The 23,203-nt window shown below is 38.8% G+C and overlaps 1 protein-coding gene across 1 annotated transcript; it reads left to right on the top strand.

Moving 5' to 3' along the window:
* Positions 1-7,388: 7,388 nt before the first annotated feature.
* Positions 7,389-22,891, top strand: wdr81 (WD repeat domain 81). The gene is made up of 12 exons (XM_014983009.2): positions 7,389-8,037; positions 9,719-10,197; positions 10,874-14,397; positions 14,483-14,590; positions 14,685-14,884; positions 15,551-15,732; positions 15,971-16,136; positions 17,112-17,277; positions 17,888-18,700; positions 18,824-18,969; positions 19,137-19,319; positions 20,491-22,891. Exons 2-12 carry the CDS (start codon positions 9,836-9,838, stop codon positions 20,815-20,817), a joined length of 6,177 nt encoding a protein of 2,058 aa, XP_014838495.2. The 5' UTR covers positions 7,389-8,037; positions 9,719-9,835; the 3' UTR covers positions 20,818-22,891.
* Positions 22,892-23,203: the final 312 nt, after the last annotated feature.

The following is a 23,203-nucleotide window of genomic DNA, read 5'->3' as shown; positions in this document are numbered from 1 at the left end:
ACACACTCACATCTATGACACATTGGTTTAAAAAAAAGGAGGAAAATGGTTTAAATTTTGTAATATAGGTGTTACTTATTAATAAATTTTGTGGTGTAGATGATTCACAATAAATAAGTGAATCCACTTTAGCTGCACGTTTTCCACAGCAAAGACACACACAAAAAAACAAAGAAACAAAACGACGTTTTGAAACATTTCAAGTGTCCTTGAAAGCTGGAAATTTATGTGCTAAATTCCAAATATACATACATACATATACATATATATATATATATATATATATATATATATATATATATATATATATATATATATATATAATATAATATGTAGTGTAGTTATCATTGTGTGCACTTTTAACGGTCAGCTTGTTGCCATGCTGAAAACAACTGCCTTTCTGTGAGATTATGGCGTTCACTTTTGTTTTGAATTTCTGAGCAAATAGAGCAAAAGTGTGGTATTTAACACAAGGTTATCAACTGGGTGCTGGGTTGTCACTGCACATAAAGGTTCTTCTCCTTGTACTTGTCAGTGGGGTCCAAATAAAAAAAGCAAGTAAAAAAACAAAAGGTATACATTTAGGATTTTTTTTTTTCAGGTAAAAACACCAAAAGGTTTAGAAATTAATACCAAATGCGATTTGTATTTAAATGTATGTCAGCGTTAATCATCGTGAATTGTCTTTGAGATACGCTTTGCATGCGAGTACCTTGATCATAAACACTCAAAAAAATAATGAGCTTTTGATCTACCCAGTATCGGGTCTTCTGATGCCTTACACATGGCCTTGGCAGATCCAAACTAATGCCTTTACCTTCTTGAGAAATGTGCATACCTTGAACTTAATGACCTCGAAGTTTAGAGTCAAGAAAGAAACACTTTACCTTCCTTTTTCTTTTAAAATAAACTTTTTTTTTACTTCAGTCTTTTTTTGTTTTGTTTTTTTCAAATAAGTGTTGTAATCTTCAGGTACACAAAAAGGTAGATATTTTATTTTTGCATTAACTGTGCTCATTATTTAATCTGTGTTTTATTGCTAAATCAATTACCAGTATTTTTCTTTTCTTTTCTTTTTTTTACAAACTAAGCAATAGTCAAATAAAAAAATAATAAGCAAGGCATTTTGCTAAGCTGAACATCTTTTCTAACTATTAGATAAGTAATCTGGGACTACAATCAACACAATGACACATTTTAATGCTGCAATATCATCTTGTTTCTGGATCGCTGTCAGGAATTTGTAATGTAGTCGATTCAGTGCACTGGTCACTTCATGACTTCACGTGGGTGGTCATCTCTGTCACTTTACAGTATTATGTCATTAATCCATCAATAGCTGTGAACTAATGTGATCATCATCATCATTATCACATTAATGGAGAAAATGGGAGGATTCTTAAGAAGAGTCGTCGCCAGTACAGTATGAGAGTCACGTGTTATCAGGAAAAATTTTCTTTTTCTGAAAAGGTCAATTTACTTTCATTTTGCCCAACTTATTTTGTCATAGATCTTAACTTGTGCGTGAAAACAATAAAAAAAAGACACCAAAATAGACATCATTTTACATTCATCCATGTAAAAAAGACTGTCAGCCTGTCGTCAAAAACAAGCGAGTGTTCACAGAGCTGCTACGTTTTGAAGCTGTCCAGGAGATTTGAGTCCCGTTGTTGCCTCCACTTCCTTACACGTTTCACCGCAATTCTAGTTTTCTAAAATGTGATTTTTTTTAGAAAGCTAGCATGTTAAATTTAGCAATATGTTTTGAAGTGATAAGATAAAAATGTTACAAAAACACCATAAATATGGGCAGATTGCCTATGTTTGCAGCAGCTCTATGTGACGTCGGCTATAAGGAGATGTACAATAAAACCTTAATAAAAGGCATTGACCAATGCAAACGAAGATTCTTGTTACTCTGGATATTATTTAAAGACGACACACACAGGTAATTTTTGCTCAAAATGAAACACTTTCATTATTATGATAGTTAAATATCTTTTTTATCATTTACGCAGCTTTCAAATCCAGTATTCATGGAAGCCAAAGGAAATCAGTGGAAATTGATTTAAGAAACACATAAGCAGAAATTGATTGGTTCTAGGGAAAAGTGCACTTTTGCATGTACTTTTAACACAGCTTTTTTTTTTCTCTTTGTTTTACTTCACCAGCAGCAGAACAAAAAAAAAAAAAGAAAAGAAAAGAAAAGTTGAACATGATATACCGAACCAAAGAATGTCATGTTCTCTGGCTGTATCTTTGCCTGTAAAAGTGCTGACAGTAATTATTTTGCATTGGTGGTATGCTCGGACGAGGGAAGCTTTTAATTTATGCGCCTGTAATTTAGGGTTTCAAACCTCTTGCGGTTGTGCATAAACGCCACGTCCAGGCCGAATGAAATGCGAAGCAGCAGCCGGCCGTTTCATTTTGGACGGTCTGCTGTCTGAAATTGGGTAGAATTTGCTTTATTTCTACCTTTTGCTTGGATTTTTGGTTTAAAAAAAAAACACCATTACACACTCAACTTGCCACAAGCGCACTTTACATCCAAACACAACTGATATAAATGCACTGACACAGTTTCAGGTGAACTTTCCCCTCCCGTCCGTAAAAATAGATTTTCCATGAGTCAGTAGCAACCAGAATATTGTACTGGCTCCTGAGCTGCTTTACATCTTTTTTTTTGTTTTTTTGCTTAAAATATTAAAATATGTATTGTCCACCCATTATATCAGGAGTGTCAAACTCATTTTCATTTTGAGTCGTATCAAAAATCTGAATGTTCTTAAACGGGGCAGCTGTGCCAGAATGTATTGATAAAACCCATTAAATTGCTAAAATATCAATAAATAGCGGTTTCAGGATTTAATAAGTGTTATATTGAACATCTTTTCACACTGATCAATCCATCCAAGATTTTGCGTTTGTTTCTGTGTTTTTCTTTTTTGCAGTCAAAATCACAGATTTTTCAGTCCTAATTTAGAATTTTTTGGAAGGAATTTCTACGATATTTGTGCTAATGTATGATGTTAAATGTGACTTTTTATAAATCGCTGCGTCGGTCATAGACTGTGACTTGACATCAAGTCACAGTCTATGACTATGAGGTGTGAGTGAGGCTGAGGCAGCAGTCACTTAAACCCAGTGTTGTTGGCCAATTTTGAGAAAAAAAAAATGTCAGCAAAATGAGAAAAAAGTGGGAATCTGTTGAATTTTGTGTGAATTTTTTGCGTGAACTTTGTGGATTTGTGAAAAACTGGAGAGAGTTATTGATGTAATTTGGAGACTAGAAGGCCACATAAAATGCTACAGCAGGCCAAATTTGGCCCCCGGGCCATTTTGACACGTGTGCGTTATATTCTTTGCAAACATACGGTGTGAGTGTACGAACTTCTGTCAAAATGGTTCTGTAGTAGGAAAGAAAACTGCAATACCCTTGCCACAAATTTTAGCGCCCTCGAAATTTTACTTTGCTTAAACACATTTTTAATTCATTTCAGGATTTACCTGCTATGTTTTAACTGCTGTCATCAATTATAATGAATCTGATGGTCCTGGCTGAGCCACGCTGACAACTGCTTTTTGACGTGCTGTAGCTAAAACCACAGTTTGCAGAGGTTAGAAAGTACTGAAATAATAAAGATATTATTTTTTTAAGTCTTGCTATTGTGCTCTATTCTTATACATTTTTATTTAGTTTGATTTTATAGTATTTTAAATGTGCGTACTGTTTAAATTATTGTTCTGCATACTGTTCAACGCTGTGCCTCTTCACTGGATCTCCCTTGAAAAAGATTTTATCTCACAGAACTTTCTGATATAAAAGTTGTTAAATTGGAAAAACAAAATCTCACTGTACAAATGTATCAGTCAGGAGAAGGACATCAGAAAAACCTCAGTATTTAGATAGTCTTCAGCATTCTGAGAAAATATTGGACGACAGAGTCAAGATCCCTGAGCGGTTTTTGATTCTGTGCAAGGTACGTGAAATCCTTCTAAAGATGCTGCAGAAGATACAGCAAGTTTAGGTTGTGTTGTCTAAGAGAGAAAAATCTGATATGTTTTCTGTGTGCCTAAAATAAAGAGGGAAGTTGCAAAAGAGAAGCAATTTATGTTTTTTTTTTTTTTTAAATGCCTAGTTTTGATGAAAATCTTATGAGATCTTGTGTGGGACTGTTCTGTTTTAGAATTAGAGCAAATTTATAATTCAGAGAAATTCTGATTAGTTTATCTAGAGCAACTACTTATTACCTTAGATCAGTGTTTCTCAACCCTGGTCCTCAGCGCCTCCCTGCTCTGCATGTTTTAGATGTGCCTCTATTGCAGAGCAGCTGATTCAAATGATTGCATGACCGTCAAGTACTGCAGAAGCCTGTTAACCACCCAGAGATACAATTCAGGTGTGTGGCAGAAGGGAAACACCTAAAACATGCAGGACAGGGGGGCGGTGAGGACCAGGGTTGAGAAACACTGCCTTAGATCAACATTATCTAAGGAAAGTTGATCTAAGGTATTAGATCAACAAAGATTACTTGTTCTTAAACATGGGGTTCGACTTTTTTGTTTTCTTTTCTTCTTTTGCTCTTTCCTTTGGTTTGTTGTTTTGTTGTATTTCCTTCTAGTTCATGTAAAGCACTCTGAATTGCCTTGTTGCTAAAAATGTGCTATATAAATAAAATGACCTTACTTTACCTTTTATGTTCTGACCATGGTCTGAAATTGTCTTTATGCAAACCCTACAGGTGTCTGCTGGAAACCTTACGGTGAAGATGGGATTTTATTTTATTTTTCAACATCACATTAATTACAAATGAGCTTGAAGATGGCTTCAAAAGAAGAAAACATACATTTTCCCCATAGCCTTAGTAGAGTCCAGAACCAAATCCATTTAAAGTCTCAGCAATGACCTGAGGAGGACTGTGGATGTTCTTGGAATCTGTTAAATTTGGAGACTTTTTTGAAGATGGGGCAGAAAAATGTTACCAACATGTGGGATGCTGATAGACTTCTACCAAGTTCATTCATGTTCAGTAGAATTAACATGCACTCTGATGAGACTTGTCTGTCAAATTTAGAGTATATATTTTGTGAAAGTAATAGCCTTTAGCCCCTTAACTGTCATGAGAACAATGGTGGCGCCATGGCGCCACTTACATGTAAGTGTTTTGATGGTAAAATACATAATCTTCATTCAGCCCACATTTCTGCTTTGATTTTTTTTTTTTTTTTTTTTTCAATTCAGAAATGTGGTCTGCCGTTGCAGAACTGAACTTGGTAAAAAAGATTCTTCAGTTTTTCCACCTGAAATCATTTGCAGAATGACTGGAAATGATCTTGTATACCTTTGGGAAACTGGACTAAGAGACCCCATCACTTGGCTTCTGTCTCTGCCCTGGTGAGTAATTATGTCATTTCTGTTTGTTGTGTATTTTGTTGTTGATTTGTTGTATGTTTCATGACACTGTCTTGGCCAGGTCACTCATGGAAAAGATTTTTTTCATTTCAATTAGTTTTTTTTCCTCCTGGTTAAATAAATGATACATACATACATTCGCTGTTCTGATGTAATGTTTTAGTCTTAAATATAAAATTTTCATTAGCTGGAAGTGGACGGTCATCACGATCAACAAAAATAAAGTTCGAAAACATTAGTCTATGTAAACTCCAAAAATATCCAAAGACTAAATGACTTCATGGTGATCTATTCAGTGTTTACACACCCACACTGCACAGGTTGCCAGTCTGTCAACGTGACTGAAGATCAAATTAATATCCAAAAATGTTTGTTAAAGAAGCACAGCTAATTTCTATAATTCAATTAGTTTACTTCCATTTAAAAAAGTATTTAAGATCTTTAGTACATCCTTACTAAAGATCTACTAAATCTTGGGATTAAATTTAGAGGACACTAAAATGGAAGTATATATGTCAGAGTTATTATTTTTGCAGTAAATATGAAATTGATATGAACATTTTGTGAAGACAGGAAGCTTCACTTTGAAACCTGAACTAAAGTTTGTATGCGAGATTACACTGTCACCTTGTGGACAAAACTCACACAACACTCCAGTCAGGCGCCTTTTACCATTTAATGTCTCAGAAAGCTTGAAAAACATGTTTAAAGTGTAAAGGTTTGTCTTTGCTTTTTATATTATTATTATTTAAATCCAGGGCACTATTATTGCAAGAAGGTTCTGGATCCTGTTTGGATTTAATTCAGACCAGAGATATTTATCAGAACCAGGACTTCAAAAGGTTATTCTATGTAAAAGAAAAAAATTGTATAGAAATCACAATTATCTTATTTGGGAAAAGAAAAAGATTAAATTTAAGCACATTTTAGCACATTTAATTATGTGAAGCCAGTGACTGCTTTAAGAATAAACACAAATAACAAAGTACACTAATTAAAGTGTATAAAGTTCTTTCTTTCTTCCTGTTTGTTCATTTTGACACTTTTTTCACTTTTACAGAAAGTGCTAAATGGAAGAATAGTCAGAATGACCACAAAACCTTATATTGTTAACTGCACAGAAAAAAAAATTACATCATTACATTACTGGCTTTTAAATAGTTCCAAGTTTCTTGTATATTTTCCCACTCTGCTCAAGATAAAAATAAATAAATAAAAATCCATTTCAAAATAGACTTTTAAGTATCCACAGACCTAATGGACACAATTTATGTTATTAATAAAACGTAATGACATATGTTTGTTATCTAATAACTTGTCCCTACAACATATCTCTTAAGATTTATTAGGAACTTGTTGAATATACAGACAGGATTTACCTGCAGCGCCCTCCAGTGTTTAACATAAGAACGACAGCCGTTTGGCTGAGCCTCAAATGCATGTATAGTCAAAACCTGGAGAATTTAAATCAGGTGAGTTCAAAAGGACCTTTGACGGTAATAAATTACTGTTAATTTGTTACTCTTTAATTGCAAGTAAAAAAAAAAAAAAAAGGAAATCCACCGGTGCTATTTTTCAATGCAGCTCATATTTTCAAGCAGCTAATAATCACTAATGTATTCATTTTCTGCACAACTACATAAAGACAATAAACAAATTATTTGGATTGGCAGTAACCTAAAATCCACACTTGTGATTTGATAACATATCTATTGGTTTAATCAGTTCAATCATGCTATGTGAATGTCGGTTAAATATAGCCTATATCTTTTTTTTTAAACAATTTGTGTTACGCCTGACTCAATGGAGAGGGTTCCGTTAATAAAGGTTGTTTGAATAATTTACTGTGCATTTACCTCGTGATACAGCTTGTTTTCGTTTTTGCTACGTCAAATTAATTCATATGCAATTGTGTTTCATGACTATTATTATCTGGATTTATTTATTTGTTTATATGTTTGTATATTTATTTATTTGTTTATTACTAACAAAATAGGCTTTACATAATATATATAAGGCTTATATAGTTTGTATATAATATATACAAAATATATTATTTTGATATCGACAAATATGGCGTCGATATCAAAAATCTTCCCAACTTGGAAAAAGTGCCAGCACGCACTGCTTCCACGTAAGTGAAAGAAACAAAAAAAGAAGAAGAAGAAGGCGGGGGGAGAAAAGAAGAAAACTAGATTACATACAAAGAAACGAACCAACAACAAAAAGATAGTATTAAACTAAATTAGATAGGCATGAATAGCTTCTTTTATTTCCTCAGAGACGTCTGAATGGGTGTCATTGAGGAAGCTGATCCTGCCTGCTAAAGGGCAGCAGCTGGAATCACATGAGACGGGGCTGGTGCTGTGTCACGTGAGGCGCCGTTTCTGAAATATGGCTCCGACTAGCTCACAACAAAACACTGTCGGCTGACTGACTCGGCCGTCCGTCCGTCTATCTCTTTGTCCGTACTCACGTCTGGAAAAACGCTGGAAAATGATGCAAGCTCGGCTACCTTCGCAGTGTGTCTCGGGTTCATAGCGTGACAGAGCCATCATGCGTGAAGCGGGGACACACAGTTAGCTCAACACCAACTAGCTGTCAACTGCTACAAGTGGTGAGAGGTGAGCTAAGCGTTGAGGAGTTAGCGCAATTGCTGGTGTCTGTAATTACAGTGGGGTTAACATTTAAAGTGCTTCGTCTATTTTGTTCGCAACTGACTTAATAGTGTTATCTTGTAGCTCATTTTGATGTAACGTTAGCCTCTTTGTTTAGCTACGTGATAGCTAGCTTCACTTCCCTAAAATTCTTAAGACTTGTCATCCTTTCAGCTCGCTGTAGGTGCTTTATTTTAACGTTTACTCAACAATGATTTAGAAGTATATCAAGTTTGCACTATTGGTAATTTTTGGTGGGTATTGTCTAGTGGTCAACGCATAAATGTTGCTTGAAGTATGCAGAGATGTTCTATAGGTCAGATGCAGTGAGTAGAACTTTCATTGTGCTGAAGTACCTTCAGGTTTTTCCAGACAAATTTGGAGGCAGTTATTTAAACACATCTAATTTAGTTTAAATAGGTGGCTTGCTAATCAGGAGCTACTGCAGTTATGCAAGACAAGACCTTGGACTTAAAGTTTTATTCGTCTCTTTTATTGGCATCAGATCATGTTTTAAAGTTGCTTATCTCTAAGAAACGGAAAGTATCTTGCCCCACATTTGCAAAGTTTGACCATTTCTCTTCACGGCCAAGTGCAAAGATCTTAATGCAAATGCATGTCAATAGGATAAAATATCACCAGTATCAGCAATTTTATTCTAAAAGTGAAGAAGAAGATCTAGATTCATTAAACAGAGTGATTAACTTCAAATTTATTTCAGTTACATTTGATGTGGTGGCTTATGCTAAAATTAGAATGCTAAGATGAATTTAAAATAAAAAAATTCAAAACAGAAATGCTAGCCTGCTTGAAAGTATGTAACGAACTCAATTTTTGGTTGGGGGTCCTTTTTGGATTAATGATTACATCAGTGCATCACGGCATGGAAACCACCAGCCTTTGTTTCTGCTGAGGTGGTAAGGAAAACCCAGGTCGCTTTAACAGAAACCTTTAGGTCATTTATTTTATTGAATCTGGTGTCTTGTCATCTTCCTCTTGACATTTGATATCACATTGATTCTCAGTAGGTTTACATTAGGAAAGCTTTCTGTTTAGTCAAACACAATGATACAGTTCTCATTCAAAGAAGGCATTGGTTCCTTTGGCAGACTGGATAGGTGCCAAGTCCTGCTAAAAAAAATAAGTCCTGCAATTCTTCTCAGGAGATGGAAGTATTAACTACTCTAAATTATCCTGGTATAAATCTGTGTTAACAATGTATGCAACACCAGTAGGTGGGGGTTGATTTCCAAGTGAAATACAAAAGTTAGCTTAATCTAAAAAGAACCACTGATCAATAGTCTACCAATTTTTCCTAACCCTGACAAGACTTTCTTTGGAAGTGGGTTAACACAAGGAGTGCAAAAATATGTAGCCTAATCCCCAGATATGTCATATAACTATATGTTTTTATACAATTTTCGTCCCGCACTTTTTTCTTCCTCTTGACTTCCCATTAATATTCTTGCATGCTGCTTGGATGCTGGATACTGCTTTCCCAACAGAGACTTGATTAAAGAGCTCACATTTTAGAGTGTCTGTATGTTGTCAAAGTTAATTCTAAGGTACTTTTACTGATCTTTAAAGTCATCGTTGGTACCTGTTTCACATATTTGTCGTATTTCTCTTTTGTCTGCCGTTTCTGCAGGGGTAAAAGGAGACCGGCTCGGCTCTAAAAGCTTTCTCCATGGAGCTCTGAATCCTGTAGCTAGTGGGAGAAACTGTGGTGAGAGTGCAACTGCTAACCAGCATTTAAATACTCACCATGGATGGGGTGATGCAGGCAGTGGAGCGAGACTTGGGAGTTGACCGGCGGCAGCAGGGCCAGGGGCCCCGTCCTGGAGAGCTCGTAGCCTTAGTCCCTACTCGCTGGGTGATGGGCCTCAGGGAGAAGAGGGTCTTGCGCTGTGCTCGCTTTGAAAGCAGCAGCGCGGCAGAAATCTCCACACACCTCTGGTCTTCACAGACAAAGCTGCCACCTGGCTGGACACGAGTGTGCATTCAGGGTCTGAGGAAAAGCAAGCTGAGCTACAGATTGGCCAGGGATCCGTGCCATCGTGAAATGGAACTGCTCTCGCAGAACTCGTATGCTAAAACCATGCAGAGTGTGTCGCAGCACAATGTCAGGTACAGTAAAATCTCATTTCTGCTTCAGTGTTCGAACTAGGCCAAATTAAAAGGTTTGTGATCCAGAGATAATTTTCTAACAAATATATTAGTACTTTTTAAAGTGTCTTTAGTGACCTACTTAATTTAATCAGTAAAGAAGTCATTTTGTATTTCAAATACATTTCTAAATTGTAAATATATCATGTTAATAAAAATATCACTTGTTGGGTATCTAAATTAGAAATTGGAAGTTTTCATTTATGATTGTGTTGAATTTCATGTTATTGGCCCATTTCCAAGTTGCAAATAAACCACACATTTATACTAAGCTATAAATATATAACCATTATTGTTTATTCATATGGATATACTTTGTGTATAAGATGCACCACTGATGAAGTTATGATATGGTCGTTAAACATTTGTGTGAGCTTCTGACCTGCAATAATGTACAATTGTCTTTTAGCATACTTAACTCAAAATTTTAAATATTTTGTTAATTGTGTTCTTTAAATGTTTTCTTACAGTCAAAGGCACGATTACTTAAAGACAGTTAATGATTTATGCAATGATTTTTCTTCTGTGGAAATGTATGAAAGTTGTAAATTAAATATCTTCATGGAGTAATACACATTTACAAGACACGGTTTTTATTGACTTTCTGGTCTTTTCTCTATTTTTTCTTTTCCCCTAGAAATCTGTGGCGAGAAGCTCATTACAAACTTGTGCAAGCATATACAGGCCCCAGTGAGCAAATGCATATTACTGCTGTAGATGCAGTACGCCACGCACTGGAGAAGCTCTTCAATTTGACGTTTATCTCACCAGACAAAGGCTCACCTTCCCTCTCTCCAGCCAGAGAGAAGGAAAAAGACATCTTTTTGCCACCCAGCTCATCCTACTTTTCAAAGTCCCAGTCAGACAATCTTTGCCCTAACGTCCTGCCTGCAGAATGTCTGCTGGAGACAGCAGAAATGATGTATGTGATTCTACCGTACACTCAGTATTCGCTTCACGACATTGTGTCCTTCAGCCCAGCAAAGCTTGCCAACAGTCATGCCAAAGTCTTGTTTATCATCTACCAGGTCCTAGTAGCTATGCGGGCATGCCATACAGCGGGCCTTTCTTGTGGAGAGCTGTCTCTTCAGGACATAGCAGTCGATGAGCAACTCTGCAGCCATCTCAAACTCAACCTTTCTCATTATGAGGACCTGGGATCAGAAGAGGCAGACGGGGATGATCGTGTAAGCCAAGAACCAAAAAATGCCCTGCCAACAGAAATTAAGTGTTTGAGCCAAGAGAACAATAGACTGTGTAAAGACTGCTTTGATGAGCTGAAGACACTGGTTCTGGATTGGGTTCATGGACGAGTCAGTAACTTCCATTACTTGATGGAGTTGAACAGGTTGGCTGGACGGCGGGAAGGGGATCCTAACTATCACCCAGTGCTACCTTGGGTCGTGGATTTTACTGTCCCTTTTGGGAAATTTCGGGACCTCAGGAGGTCAAAGTTCAGGCTCAACAAGGGGGACAAGCAGCTGGACTTCACATATGAGATGACCAAAGAGGCATTGGCAGCTGCAACGGGTAATGGAATTGGGGTAGGTGGAGATCTCAGTGTCGGTGTTGGAGGTGCTGCACAGTCTGAGCACCTGCATGTGCCTCATCACATATCTGATGTTCTGTCAGACATTACCTATTATGTCTACAAAGCCAGGCAGACACCCAAGTCAGTGCTTTGTAGCCATGTTAGGTCACAGTGGGAGCCTAATGAATACCCAGCGACTATGGAGCGCATGCAGAGCTGGACTCCTGATGAATGCATTCCAGAATTTTACACAGATCCATCCATTTTCAGCTCAATCCACCCAGACATGCCCGATCTGGATGTGCCTTCTTGGTGCAAGTCATGTGAAGAGTTTATTGAGGTCCATCGGGACCTTCTGGAGAGCAGAGATGTCTCCCAGCATTTGCATCACTGGATAGATCTCACGTTTGGTTATAAGCTGTCAGGTAAAGAAGCTATCAAGGCCAAGAATGTGTGCCTACACCTTGTGGACAACCACACAAATCTGACTACCTATGGTGTAGTTCAGCTATTTGACCAGCCCCACCCACCGCGCTTATCTGCTTCCCAATATGCCCCAGCAGAACCTCCTATTCTTGGCCTTGCTGCTCTTAATGTGCCTTCTTTACACATCCCTTCTGTTGACACCGTTGTCGACACTGTGGATGGAATGATACCAGAATCCAAAGGGTGCGAGTCCTCTGGTTGGACCACGGCAGATAAGGATGATGATCTTGAACAAGGTACAGAAGCTATAGACTCATTAGCTTCCACTGGCTCATCCACCTCTATACCTTGCCCTGTCAATCTGCCAACTATCGGCACAGGGGGAGGTAAAATTAGCGGCGAGCGCACAGCACATGCATCTCAGTCTCCAAGTCCACTGACAAATGATTTCTCAAGTGGCATAGCTCCTGCTTTAAGAAGTGCAGTGTTACAAAAAGGTGGCTCAGTGAACAAAAAACATGGAGAAAACGTTGTTACTGCCAACACAGAAGAAGTCAAAATCATTCTACCTGAAGGTTTCAGCCCATTTCAACCATTAGAAGAACTGGAGAAGTTAAATAATTTCTTGGTAAAAAGTCTTCATGCTGAAGTTTTGCATCCTTCAACATCTTCTGGCTCAAGAAGAGAGGGTTTGAAAACTGAACCTGGACCTTCTCTCACCAACCTCTTCCAAAGAGATGTGCAGGCACTCGGTGTTTTCACTGCAGAGATATTCTATGCCGCCAAACTTAGAGGCCTGAAAGCAGACACTCCACTCAGACAGCGTTTCCAGGCCGTCCTCAAGCTGTGCTCTGCAAACCTCCGCGATGTGCCTCTGTCATTGCACCATGCTCTTGAGTCCTTGTTGCTCTTAGAAAAGCATGCTAAAGTAGCACACAGAGAAGAACCAGTTTGCCCAGAGCCTCTTGTTTTCAATTATGACCCTATCTACGATGGCCTCCCTCCTCCAAGCCCTCACCAGTTGTTGAATTCCATCATTAGTCCTTTTCCCTTCCCTTCCTATTTTGCTGCACTTCATGATTTTATCTTCTCCTACCACGGCAAGATGGGTACTATGTGTAGCCTTCAGGGAAGAGACATTGTCTTCCACCTGTGGCAGCAGCTTGAAGCACTGTTGCAGACTAACATCACTGCTGAAGGTCTTGAGATTCTCTTGCCCTTCATTCTAGCCCTCATGCTTGAGGAGTCCACTGCGGTCTATGCTGCTTGGTACCTTTTTGAGCCCATCTCTACAGTCTTAGGTCCCAGAAATGCAAACAAGTATTTACTAAAGCCGCTGATCAACGTTTATGAAAACCCCCACTGTCTCAAAGGACGTTTCTATCTCTACACTGACTGTTTTGTCCTTCAGCTGATTATGAGGCTTGGTCTCCAGGCCTTCCTCTCAAGCCTACTCCCACATGTGCTGCAAGTTCTAACTGGCTTCGAAAGCTCGGGCACTGGTGGAGAAGGTTTTAAAGGCCTGCGAACTGGCATTTGTAACCTCGGAGAGGAGGAGGAAGAGGACTTCCAGGATGGCAAAGCGCGGTCATCATCTGCGTCTGTCGGTGGCAACATGGGCAGTAACAGTGGGGTGAGTGGAGGAGTTGGGCTTGTCGGAGACACCGGACTAGTTGACTATTCCTCTGGCATCAGTCTCAATGACCAAGTGTTTCTTTCAGAAGCTGAGGACTTTCAGAATGAATTTTATGTCAACAGTGGAGACGGTGTTGGTGGTGGGAAGCAGCAAAACCAGAACTCTGCAAGCAAGGATCAAGATCATGAATCTTTAAGTGTGGGGAAATTAAGTGACAAAAGCAGCACAAGTGAACTCTCTCTGGGTGATGATTCCATGAGGGACAGAGCAAGTCTGAAATCTGCAGATAGCAGCCAGGATCTGAAACATGCTAGTGAGGGAGAGGAAATCGGTGAGTTAGAGGAAGAAGAGCTAGCCAGCGATGGGAAGGAGGGGACGGTTCACAGAGCGTCCCTCAATCTTGACCTCACAGAGTCAGGTTCCACTCTCACAACTCTTCAAGGAGAGACTGTTAACGGGATGAGACTTGATGAGACAGACAAAGGAATTGTAGATGATCAGGAGGAAGAGGAAGACGACAGAGATCCATCAGAGGAGTCAGAGGAGAAAGAGCAAAAGATTCTTTTAGGTGAGCCAGTAATGAACCTGTTCCTAGCTTTTTCTTTTTTATTGCTGTGTAATGTTTAATGCTTTAATTGTGTTGCTATTCACAGATACAGTCTGCAAAACGGTTCGATGGCTATCAGCAAAACTCGGCCCAACAGTGACGTCTCGATATGTTGCCAGAAATTTGCTGAGACTGCTCACAAACTGTTACATTGGTGTGTGAATTCATTATATCAAACATATTTGCTGCTTTATTTCAATATCAACAGAAATGGTCTCCATTTTACATCAACTACTATTTCTTTACAGGATCTGAAAATCACCAGTTTGTTTCCCCTCCATCTGTGGAAAGCCAGCTGGAGAGTGTGGGAATGGGCAGTGTGTATGAGAAAAAACCTGTTGTTGGTGATCAAACAGCAGGCCCTGTTTTAGACTGTCTCATTTACATAGCTCAACTCTATGGAGAACCTGTTCTCACCTACCAGTACTTGCCTTACATAGGATATCTGGTAAGACTTAAAAAAAAAAAAAAAAAAAAAAAAAAAATATATATATATATATATAAATTCTGTATTCCAACTTGAAATCTTTGTTTTTAGAGTACCCAAATATCACGATATTTTGTTTATTTCATTAGTTTGTTTGACAGGGAATATTTGTCCTATGTATATTATAAAGTAGATGTTATGCCGGATACTGCTAGTTTGCAACCCCTGACCCTGGCTTGGATTTTGAGAAATGAAACAAGCACAATAGCGAAAAAAAACAAACAAGCAGCGCTAAGAGAAAAATCAGTCTTCTTGATTAATGGCTTTTTCTGTTTATGACGAGTTAATTTTTGGAAAATCTTGATTATTTTTCATTTTTCACCAACCCACTCCTTGGACTTCCATAATTCAGTGATTTTAGCCCACTCAGAGCCTTTTGTCCTCTTGTTTTACAAACAGTCTTTTACAACATATTTATTTGGAGTTTGAATTCAGATTAACTCCTGGAAGGGATGATTAAATTAAAAGCAGGTTTGTCATTTATAATTTATTTGTAAGAAAAGAAAACTGGTTTTGGTATGAAAAAAGAAATCTGAGGTTTTATTTTTAGGAAATATTACCCAGGCTTAAGCTAAAGTTATTCTAAAAAGGAGCCAAAAAAGCTTATGCTTCTCAAATGTTTTCCAGGTGTCTCCACCGTCTTCACAGCGTCTCAACACGCGCAAGGAAGCAAGTCTGCTCGGAGCCGTAGCACTTACCCAGAAGATCATTGTCTTTCTCTCGGATACCACGCTAATGGACATGCTTATGAAAATCAATCAGGATGTGCTCCTTCCGCTTCTAGATCTGATTACTACACCGCGAATGGGGTAAAGCACAACACGCATACATTGTGGATCTAGAAGTTTTCAGATTACAGTTACAGACGTTATACAGCCAAAACATCCCAAATACAGTTTATCTTTGTCGTTTGCTCCTAAAAAAATGTGTCTAAGTTTAATGATTTTTTTTTTTGTGGTTGAACTGAACAGAATAGAATCAGAAACCATGCGATGTAGATATCAGTCATCCTCTGATCGATTCTTTCACTTCTGTATTGTTGGGTAGGTTCCCCAGCGGGGTACAAACCCGCATTGCTGTCTGCCTGAAGACGCTGAGCCTAATGGCTCTCATCTGTCTGCGCATCGGGAGGGAGATGGTGCAGCAGCACATGGCTGACACTTTGCGTCGTTTCTTTGCTGTTTTTTCTCTGCTGCATTCTCTCCAGTCCCAGGTACAGCTGCACTGCAACCATTCATGACAACAGTTTTATGGAAGTTAAATGTCAGACTCCAGAAGCCCTTAAATAAGTCACATTATGTCTCAACTCCCATTGTAAATGTATGTTGCAAATGTTTTCATACTCCTTGAACATTCAGGTTTTTGGTCACATCATGGTAGTGTCAGAAGAACATGGTACATGTTTGTTGGAAAAAAAAACAATACAATTAGAAATCTGGTCTCCTTTTGTATTCACTGCTCTTAATGCCAATACCCTAAAATGAAATTCTGTGGAACCAATTGCTTCAAATGTTGACTAAAGAAGATAAATGATAAAACTTAATCTGGGATTAACATTGTGGAGAAATTTATGGATTGGTTATAAAATCATATTAAAAGCTTTGAACTTGAAGGGCTGATCGATCTTTCTAGTTAAATCCTATTCAGAAAACTAGCAAAACATTGGTGTCTATATTTAACTGATTAATCAGACAAAGTCAGTGATAATCAGAGAAGCAGCCAACTATAGTAGCTCTAGAGATATAGGCAGCTCACACTGGAAAAGACTGGTTTTAATTCAAGTAGACTCTGGAATAAAACTTGTTGAAATCTGTAGAGGACTAGAAACCAAGATAGAGGCTGATCATAAATACACCAGACTCTGTTTATGTGGGAAACAAATTGAAAACCACAAATCATTTTTGTTTCTCCACAATCATTTTATTTTGGTTCACCACATATAATTGTAGTAAAATAAATGTAATTTTGTGGTTGTAATGAGATAAAATGTAAAAATGGGTCTGAATACTTTTGCATCAACTAACAAATGTCTAGTTTTCAATAAGTATAGACTTAATATAAAAGTTTAACCAGAAAGAAAAAGAGAATTTCAGACTTCAGACATGCTTTTACTTAATTTTTTTTTTTTTTTTTATAACACTAAATTGATTCCAAGTAGAGTGACACCACTGTCTCTTTACCTCTGCAGCTAAATCATGCCCCACGGAGAGTTGTGGGAGAAGTAACACTGGTGGATGTTTGTACACCCGAGGGGTCAAATGTGACGTATGAGACGGGGGTCTTGGAGGAGCTGCACACCGTATTTAACCCCGAGATGGCCTATGCCTCCTACATCCCCTTCTACTGTCTCATAGGTAACGCTTTCCTCATCATTTGACAAAACGCATTCCTCAGTTGAAAATAAAATAGAAGAAAGGGCATTTGTTAAAGTTGTGTGTATAAATATAGAGATGAAAGGGTATTTTAGTTTTTGTGGAGGTCTGACTTGCTGATTTTGACATTGAGAAAATGTAAATATACAAGAGAAAAACTTTGCTGCTAGTCCTTTAGTAGAGGTAAACGTTTGGTCTTTCAACTGGACATTAAGGGTTTAAAACATTCTTCCTATTTATGCATAATCAAAAATGTGATTTGAGAATTAGCAAACTTCTGGTGGAATTGCGAGTCTGCTGAGGTCATCATACCAAGTCATCTCAGTCCAATGCTCATAAGAAGGGTTGTAAACTGCATAATGAGAAGCACTGCTGTGATGATGCACTGAAGAGGGAGTGTCGGAAAAAGTAATGGTAGTCAAATACGAAGTCGTCATGTTTGATATATATATATACTCCATTTTATAACTGAAGTGAACATGGTTACTTGATTGTAAAATGGTACTATGTGCCTGGACAAAACATAATGTTCTTTCTTTAAATGTATAGGTTCTCTGGTGGTACAGCTCATTGTTCTGAATCCTGTCAACAGGTGACTTTGCCATTCGGAAACTGGTCCCAAATCATGAACTCGTCTGGCAACTGGCCCAGTCCTATCTTCAGAGTTTGAGCCAGGGGACCTCAGAGACCAGCCTCAGCTCGTCCTCCCGGCTGGAGCCAGCGTCTTCCTCTGGCCTTGGCAGACAAGTTGGCTGTAACCCATTCCCCGCCCCCGCCCACAGTTCTACCATGCTGGGAGACTCCCTCCCTGAATCAGGCACGTTTGGAAGCCATCTGGTGGGGAACCGCATCCAAGTGTCCCACGACAACGAATTTGACGGCAATGCCAACCATAGTCTGGCCAGCTCTTGGGGACGCACTGGCCACACGACTCCCATCATCACCACCGCCTCCACGTTTTCCGCTCCTTCGACAGGTGCGTCCTCCTCTTCGACATGGATAATGGGCCCCTCCCAGGAGGACAGCGCCCTAAAGCAAGAGCTCCCCCGTAGCACCCGCTCTCTACAGGGCAACTGGTTGGCCTACTGGCAGTATGAGATCGGTATTAACCAGCAAGATTCCCATTTCCACTTTCACCAAATCAGACTGCAGAGCTTCTTAGGCCATTCGGGCACCGTGAAATGTTTGTCACCGCTGGTGGGAGAGGATTTCTTCCTGTCCGGGAGCAAAGACAAAACCGTGAAGCTTTGGCCCCTTTATAACTATGGCGACGGGACTCAGGAGGTGGATCCCAGGCAGACGTACAGCGAGCATCGGAAGTCTGTGTTCTACGTGGGACAGCTGGAGACCTCACAGGAAGTAATCAGCTGTGATGGCACTGTCCATGTGTGGGACCAGTATACAGGTACAGAAACTTTATGCGATTCATTTCGGCTCGTGACCAAATGGTTCTTGGGAGTTTGCACTTTTTTGCTTGCCTGTTTTATTTCAGTGTATTTACTTTTTGTTTTTGTATTCTCTCCCTTAGGCAAGCCAATCCGTTTGTATGAAGCCGTGGACGGGAAGAATCCAATTACAGCCGTCACCACAATGCCAGCTCCACACTGCAGCGTTGTGTTTGGCAGTGCGGATTCTGTTCTCCGCTTCATTGATCCTCGAAAGCCTGGATTGCAGGTAGCAATTTCACTTGGAGAGCTCGTTCTCTCGAGACCCGAGACGCTCACCGCCCAGCGGCTATTAATCATCGCCGTGCCTTTCGAAAGAGGGGGCCTTTTTGCGCTTCTTCACGACTGAGTTATTCAAGTGCTGAAAGTGACAAATCTTCTCCTGTGTCTCTGCAGCATGAATTTCGGCTGGCGTACAACAACGTCAGCGCCGGGCTCATCCGCTACCTGGCAGTCAGCCCCTCAGGACGCACGGTAGCGGCGGGATTCTCCTCAGGATTCATTGTTCTGCTCGACGCGCGCACAGGCCTCATACTGAAGGGCTGGCCAGCTCATGAAGGAGATATTCTCCAAATGAAGGTAAACCTTCCTGTGTATATTTGCATTGCTGACAATATAGTTTAATCTGGATTATTCTTTCTATTGCTAGCCAATAGAGAAGTACAGATTCTGAGGCTATAAAGTTATAAAATTATTCTGTGGAGAAAAAAAAGCAACTTTTAGGCTTGGCAGTATGGAAGTTCAAGCTGTAGGGCACCATATGCAGTGTGAGAAGGCTGCATAAAAACCTGCACCCCAGACATTTCATAATTCTTGCTATGCTTATTTGTAATTTAGCAGAATCCCCCAATGTTACCCTATGATAAATTTTTATTGTCTTACATTTCATTCAAGGTAGCATTAAAAAATCTCATCATCCATATCGTCAGAATGGCAGTGTTGGCCAGATCACATATTAAACCAAAACAAGTTTTTAAGTCTTAACTAATTATTTTCTTGTGGAAAGGCATAATGTATTTTTGTTCTCCCCTTATTTAATATTTCAATAATTTCATTAAATACAGTGGTTTTCTGATTTTAATGTATGAGAAGATAACAGTTATTTATTGTGATTCTAGTTGCATTTTGTATAAATTTAGTCATGGTAAAAAGAAAGTACACCCTCCATCAATTCTAACGTATTGGCTAATAAAATATTTCTATTCTTTACCAGTTTCCAAAATCATTTCATAATGATTGGCTCTAAAAAAAAACTTGTAGTGCAAATTGCTCTAAAAGACCTGTATAGATTATTGACATACTCCTTATAAGCTCAATCTAAAAGGTTAGGCTTTTGTTACTAGTATTAGAACATATATTAGACCAATTTCTTTTATTTTGATTTTCTTAGTGTAGTGTGTCAGAGATGATGAAAGTTGTACCCAGCAGATATGCTGTCAACAGACCGCAAACTTTATTTAACCCCAAATTGGGTCAAGGATTGTATTTCTAGTTTTAAAGGTACAAGTTCAGGCAAACATGGACATAGTTACTCATTAGAAAGAAAACACTGATGGCTCACAAGCACATTGAAATTACTCAGATGTTTATGTTTTCCCCAGGGAAGTTTTTGATTGACCTAGTCTTTTTTTCAAATTCTTTCAATGAAGCCACTTAATTCAGTGAGTTTTGAGCTGTAAACGTCTGGAGAGCAGCTTTTACTGTTGCGGGCCAATTATTAGACTTGCCTTCTCGTTTTTTTATATTTTAGGCAGCAGAGGGCAACCTGGTGATCAGCTCCTCCACCGACTACAGCCTGAGCGTGTGGAAGGATCTGGAAAACAAGCCACTGCGCCAGTACAAGTCGCAGTCCGACCACATCCACGCCTTCGACCTGTACGGCTCGCAGATCGTCACCGGAACGGTGGCCAGCAAGATCGGGGTGTACTCCATGGCCGACATCTCCCTGAGCCCCGTGAGCAGCACAAAGCTGAGCACGGAGAACTTCCGCGGCACCCTGACCAGCCTGTCTGTGCTGCCCACCAAGAGGCTGCTGCTGCTCGGCTCTGACAACGGCGCCATCAGGCTGTTAGCTTAAAACCGTAGCCTGTAGCTGCACTAAACACTCTTTCCACTGGTATTTACTGTGTCTTTTTAATAGAGGAGCAGCGTTCTGAGGCTGAGCTCCCCCCTTTTGAACTCAGAGGGAGATGAAATAGTTGGGTTGGGTTTAAAATGCTTTCTTTAGCATCTGCAGAATCATGCTAATCTGCCTACTAGCACAGAATTTATCGAGCCGACGGTGCGCCACGTCGTCGAGATTCATCATGCACACCGAAATCTATTCACTTTTTCTGTGGATGTATACTATTTAATAGTAAACCCTTGTCTTGACTAGGTCATTTGTTTTTTTGTTTTTTTTTGTTTGTTTTTTTACCCAGGTCAGATATTGGGAAAAAAAATAAAATAAAATAAATAAATTGAAATAGATGCTCAGGAAGGTCTCACGGAGAGTTTACACTTTTCCGAACAAAACCAAAAATTCATCGACCTCACCTGCCGTTTTCCTCAACGATAATGAGTCAATTCAAATGCACTGATTAAAACTATGCAGTATTTGTAGAGCAAGTGAGTTCTGTTATTGCGACTCCCATGTTTTTTTTTCTTTTAAAGACCTGTTTTCATAGTCGTGTGTGTGTGTGTTTGTGTACATCCTGAATAATAAACGTACACCTGCCGCTGTGATGACCGTGTTGGCGTGCCTGATCAGAGAGGAGGGTGGCGGTGGGGGACAAAATGTTAGATACACAGCCTTGAAATCTACTGCACAATTAAGGCCTGAATTTTAACATTTTTAGAGTCTCACTCTGATTTTTTTTCTTTAAGCTGAATGTTTTTATTCCGCAAATGGATTACTTGAAATTTCTTCAGGATTATGAAGACTACGTTTTAAGCCCTGTAGTGTGTGCATGTGTGTGCGTGTATAGATGCTGCTTTTGCTCGGCATACCAGTTGGTTAAAAACTCACCACTTGTTTGTTTTTTTTTTCTTGTTTTTTTTTTTTCTCTTAGTTTTCAACTTTCATAACCTGATATACAGTGCCTTGCAAAAGTATTTGCTCCTCTTGAGCTTTTCCAAATTTGTCACAACAAACCAGATACTTCTATGCGTTTTTTGGGAGTTCAATGTGATTGATCAACCCAAAGTAATTCATAGGCGTTTAATCAAAAAAACGTTTTGAGTCCATTTGTATTCAGTGCTTGAAGGTCAATCATTTGTCATTACAGTAGTAAATTTTATGAATTTTATCTAAAGCCTGATTGTTTCTAAACTTAAATGTTTATGATTGATGTTTAAAGACGTCTGCTTTAGGTCTGAGCTTTGGGTCATTCTAATACATAAATACACTCAGATCTAAATTGTAGAGCTGTTTGAGTTATTTTTTATTTTTTTCCCCAACTTCATTGTGTTGGAAGTTGAACCTCAATCCTGATTTAATGTCTTTTGTAGGGTCTAACAGGTTTTCCTCCTGGACTTTTTGAATCCAACCGCTTTGTCCTTTTGTTTCCCGTTCCTACTGAGAGAAAATTTGTAAAAAATAACTTTGGAAAATGTGTTTGGTGAACGATGTAGCAGTCAACTCCAGACTTTACGACTTTGCGACCTCCATCCTTCAATTATAAACTGCTTTTTGTTGCTCTATCTTATAAAATCCTAAGATGGTACAATACAGTGTCTGGTTGTAACGTCACAAAATGTAAAACTCAAGAGGTTTTAATAGATTTTGTAAGGCACTGTAGGAACAGTCAATGCCAAGAGAAACAACTTTGTTTTTTATCGTCACCTTTTTTATATAACTGTAAAGAAATATGGAATAAAGGTGTCTGATGAATATATATATATATATATATATATATGTGTGTGTGTGTGTGTGTGTGTCCAAAAATGTAGTTTAACTCCAGTTTTGAAAGCGAAGTAGCATAAATCTGTAAAAGCTCTGCACTTTGTATAACTAGAGCTTTTATGTTGCAACACAGTTTTTTTTTAAATTACTTGCCTAAAGATCAAATTGTTCTGATAACATATGCTATAACTTTTGGAGCAGAATTTAAAGCAAAAATAAGAGTTGGTGACATTAATTTATTAACTTGTTTAATAAAAACTTGCCTCCATCTTTTCAGTGTGTTTCAGGTTTTTTGTGTGACTCATGATTCCTAGTTATCTCATCTAACCACTTTAGGACACAATTGTTCGCAGATGGCAGGCATATTTTATCTGCAACAAATTTAGCATGATGCTACAATTTTTTAATGTAATAATTTCTGTACTGCTCTTTGGATAGTCGCAACCTTAGAGTTTTTTTGGCACAGAAGCGAGATTTTGGTGCCTCTTTTGTTTTACTGCTGTCATAATCCGGGCCCTTCTGGGAAAATGCGCGAGCGTTGTTCCTCGTCACGAAATAATTCGCCATTTTTCTGGCACGT

Source organism: Poecilia mexicana, unplaced genomic scaffold (genome assembly GCF_051168715.1).
Source record: "Poecilia mexicana isolate PSO_F unplaced genomic scaffold, ASM5116871v1 scaffold_13, whole genome shotgun sequence".
In the NCBI taxonomy this organism is placed as follows: Eukaryota; Metazoa; Chordata; class Actinopteri; order Cyprinodontiformes; family Poeciliidae; genus Poecilia; species Poecilia mexicana.
The sequence above is the reverse complement of the archived record's forward strand: the minus strand, read 5'-3'. Positions and strand labels throughout refer to the sequence as shown.

What these genes read in the sequence shown, in the direction of transcription:
- wdr81 (XM_014983009.2), top strand. Translation starts at nt 9,836, where the DNA reads ATGGATGGGGTGATGCAGGCAGTGGAGCGAGACTTGGGAGTTGACCGG. An exon ending in TGCATTCTCTCCAGTCCCAG is followed by an intron (nt 16,137 to 17,111) that starts GTACAGCTGCAC and finishes TTACCTCTGCAG; the next exon opens with CTAAATCATGCCCCACGGAG. An exon ending in CTCGAAAGCCTGGATTGCAG is followed by an intron (nt 18,970 to 19,136) that starts GTAGCAATTTCA and finishes GTGTCTCTGCAG; the next exon opens with CATGAATTTCGGCTGGCGTA.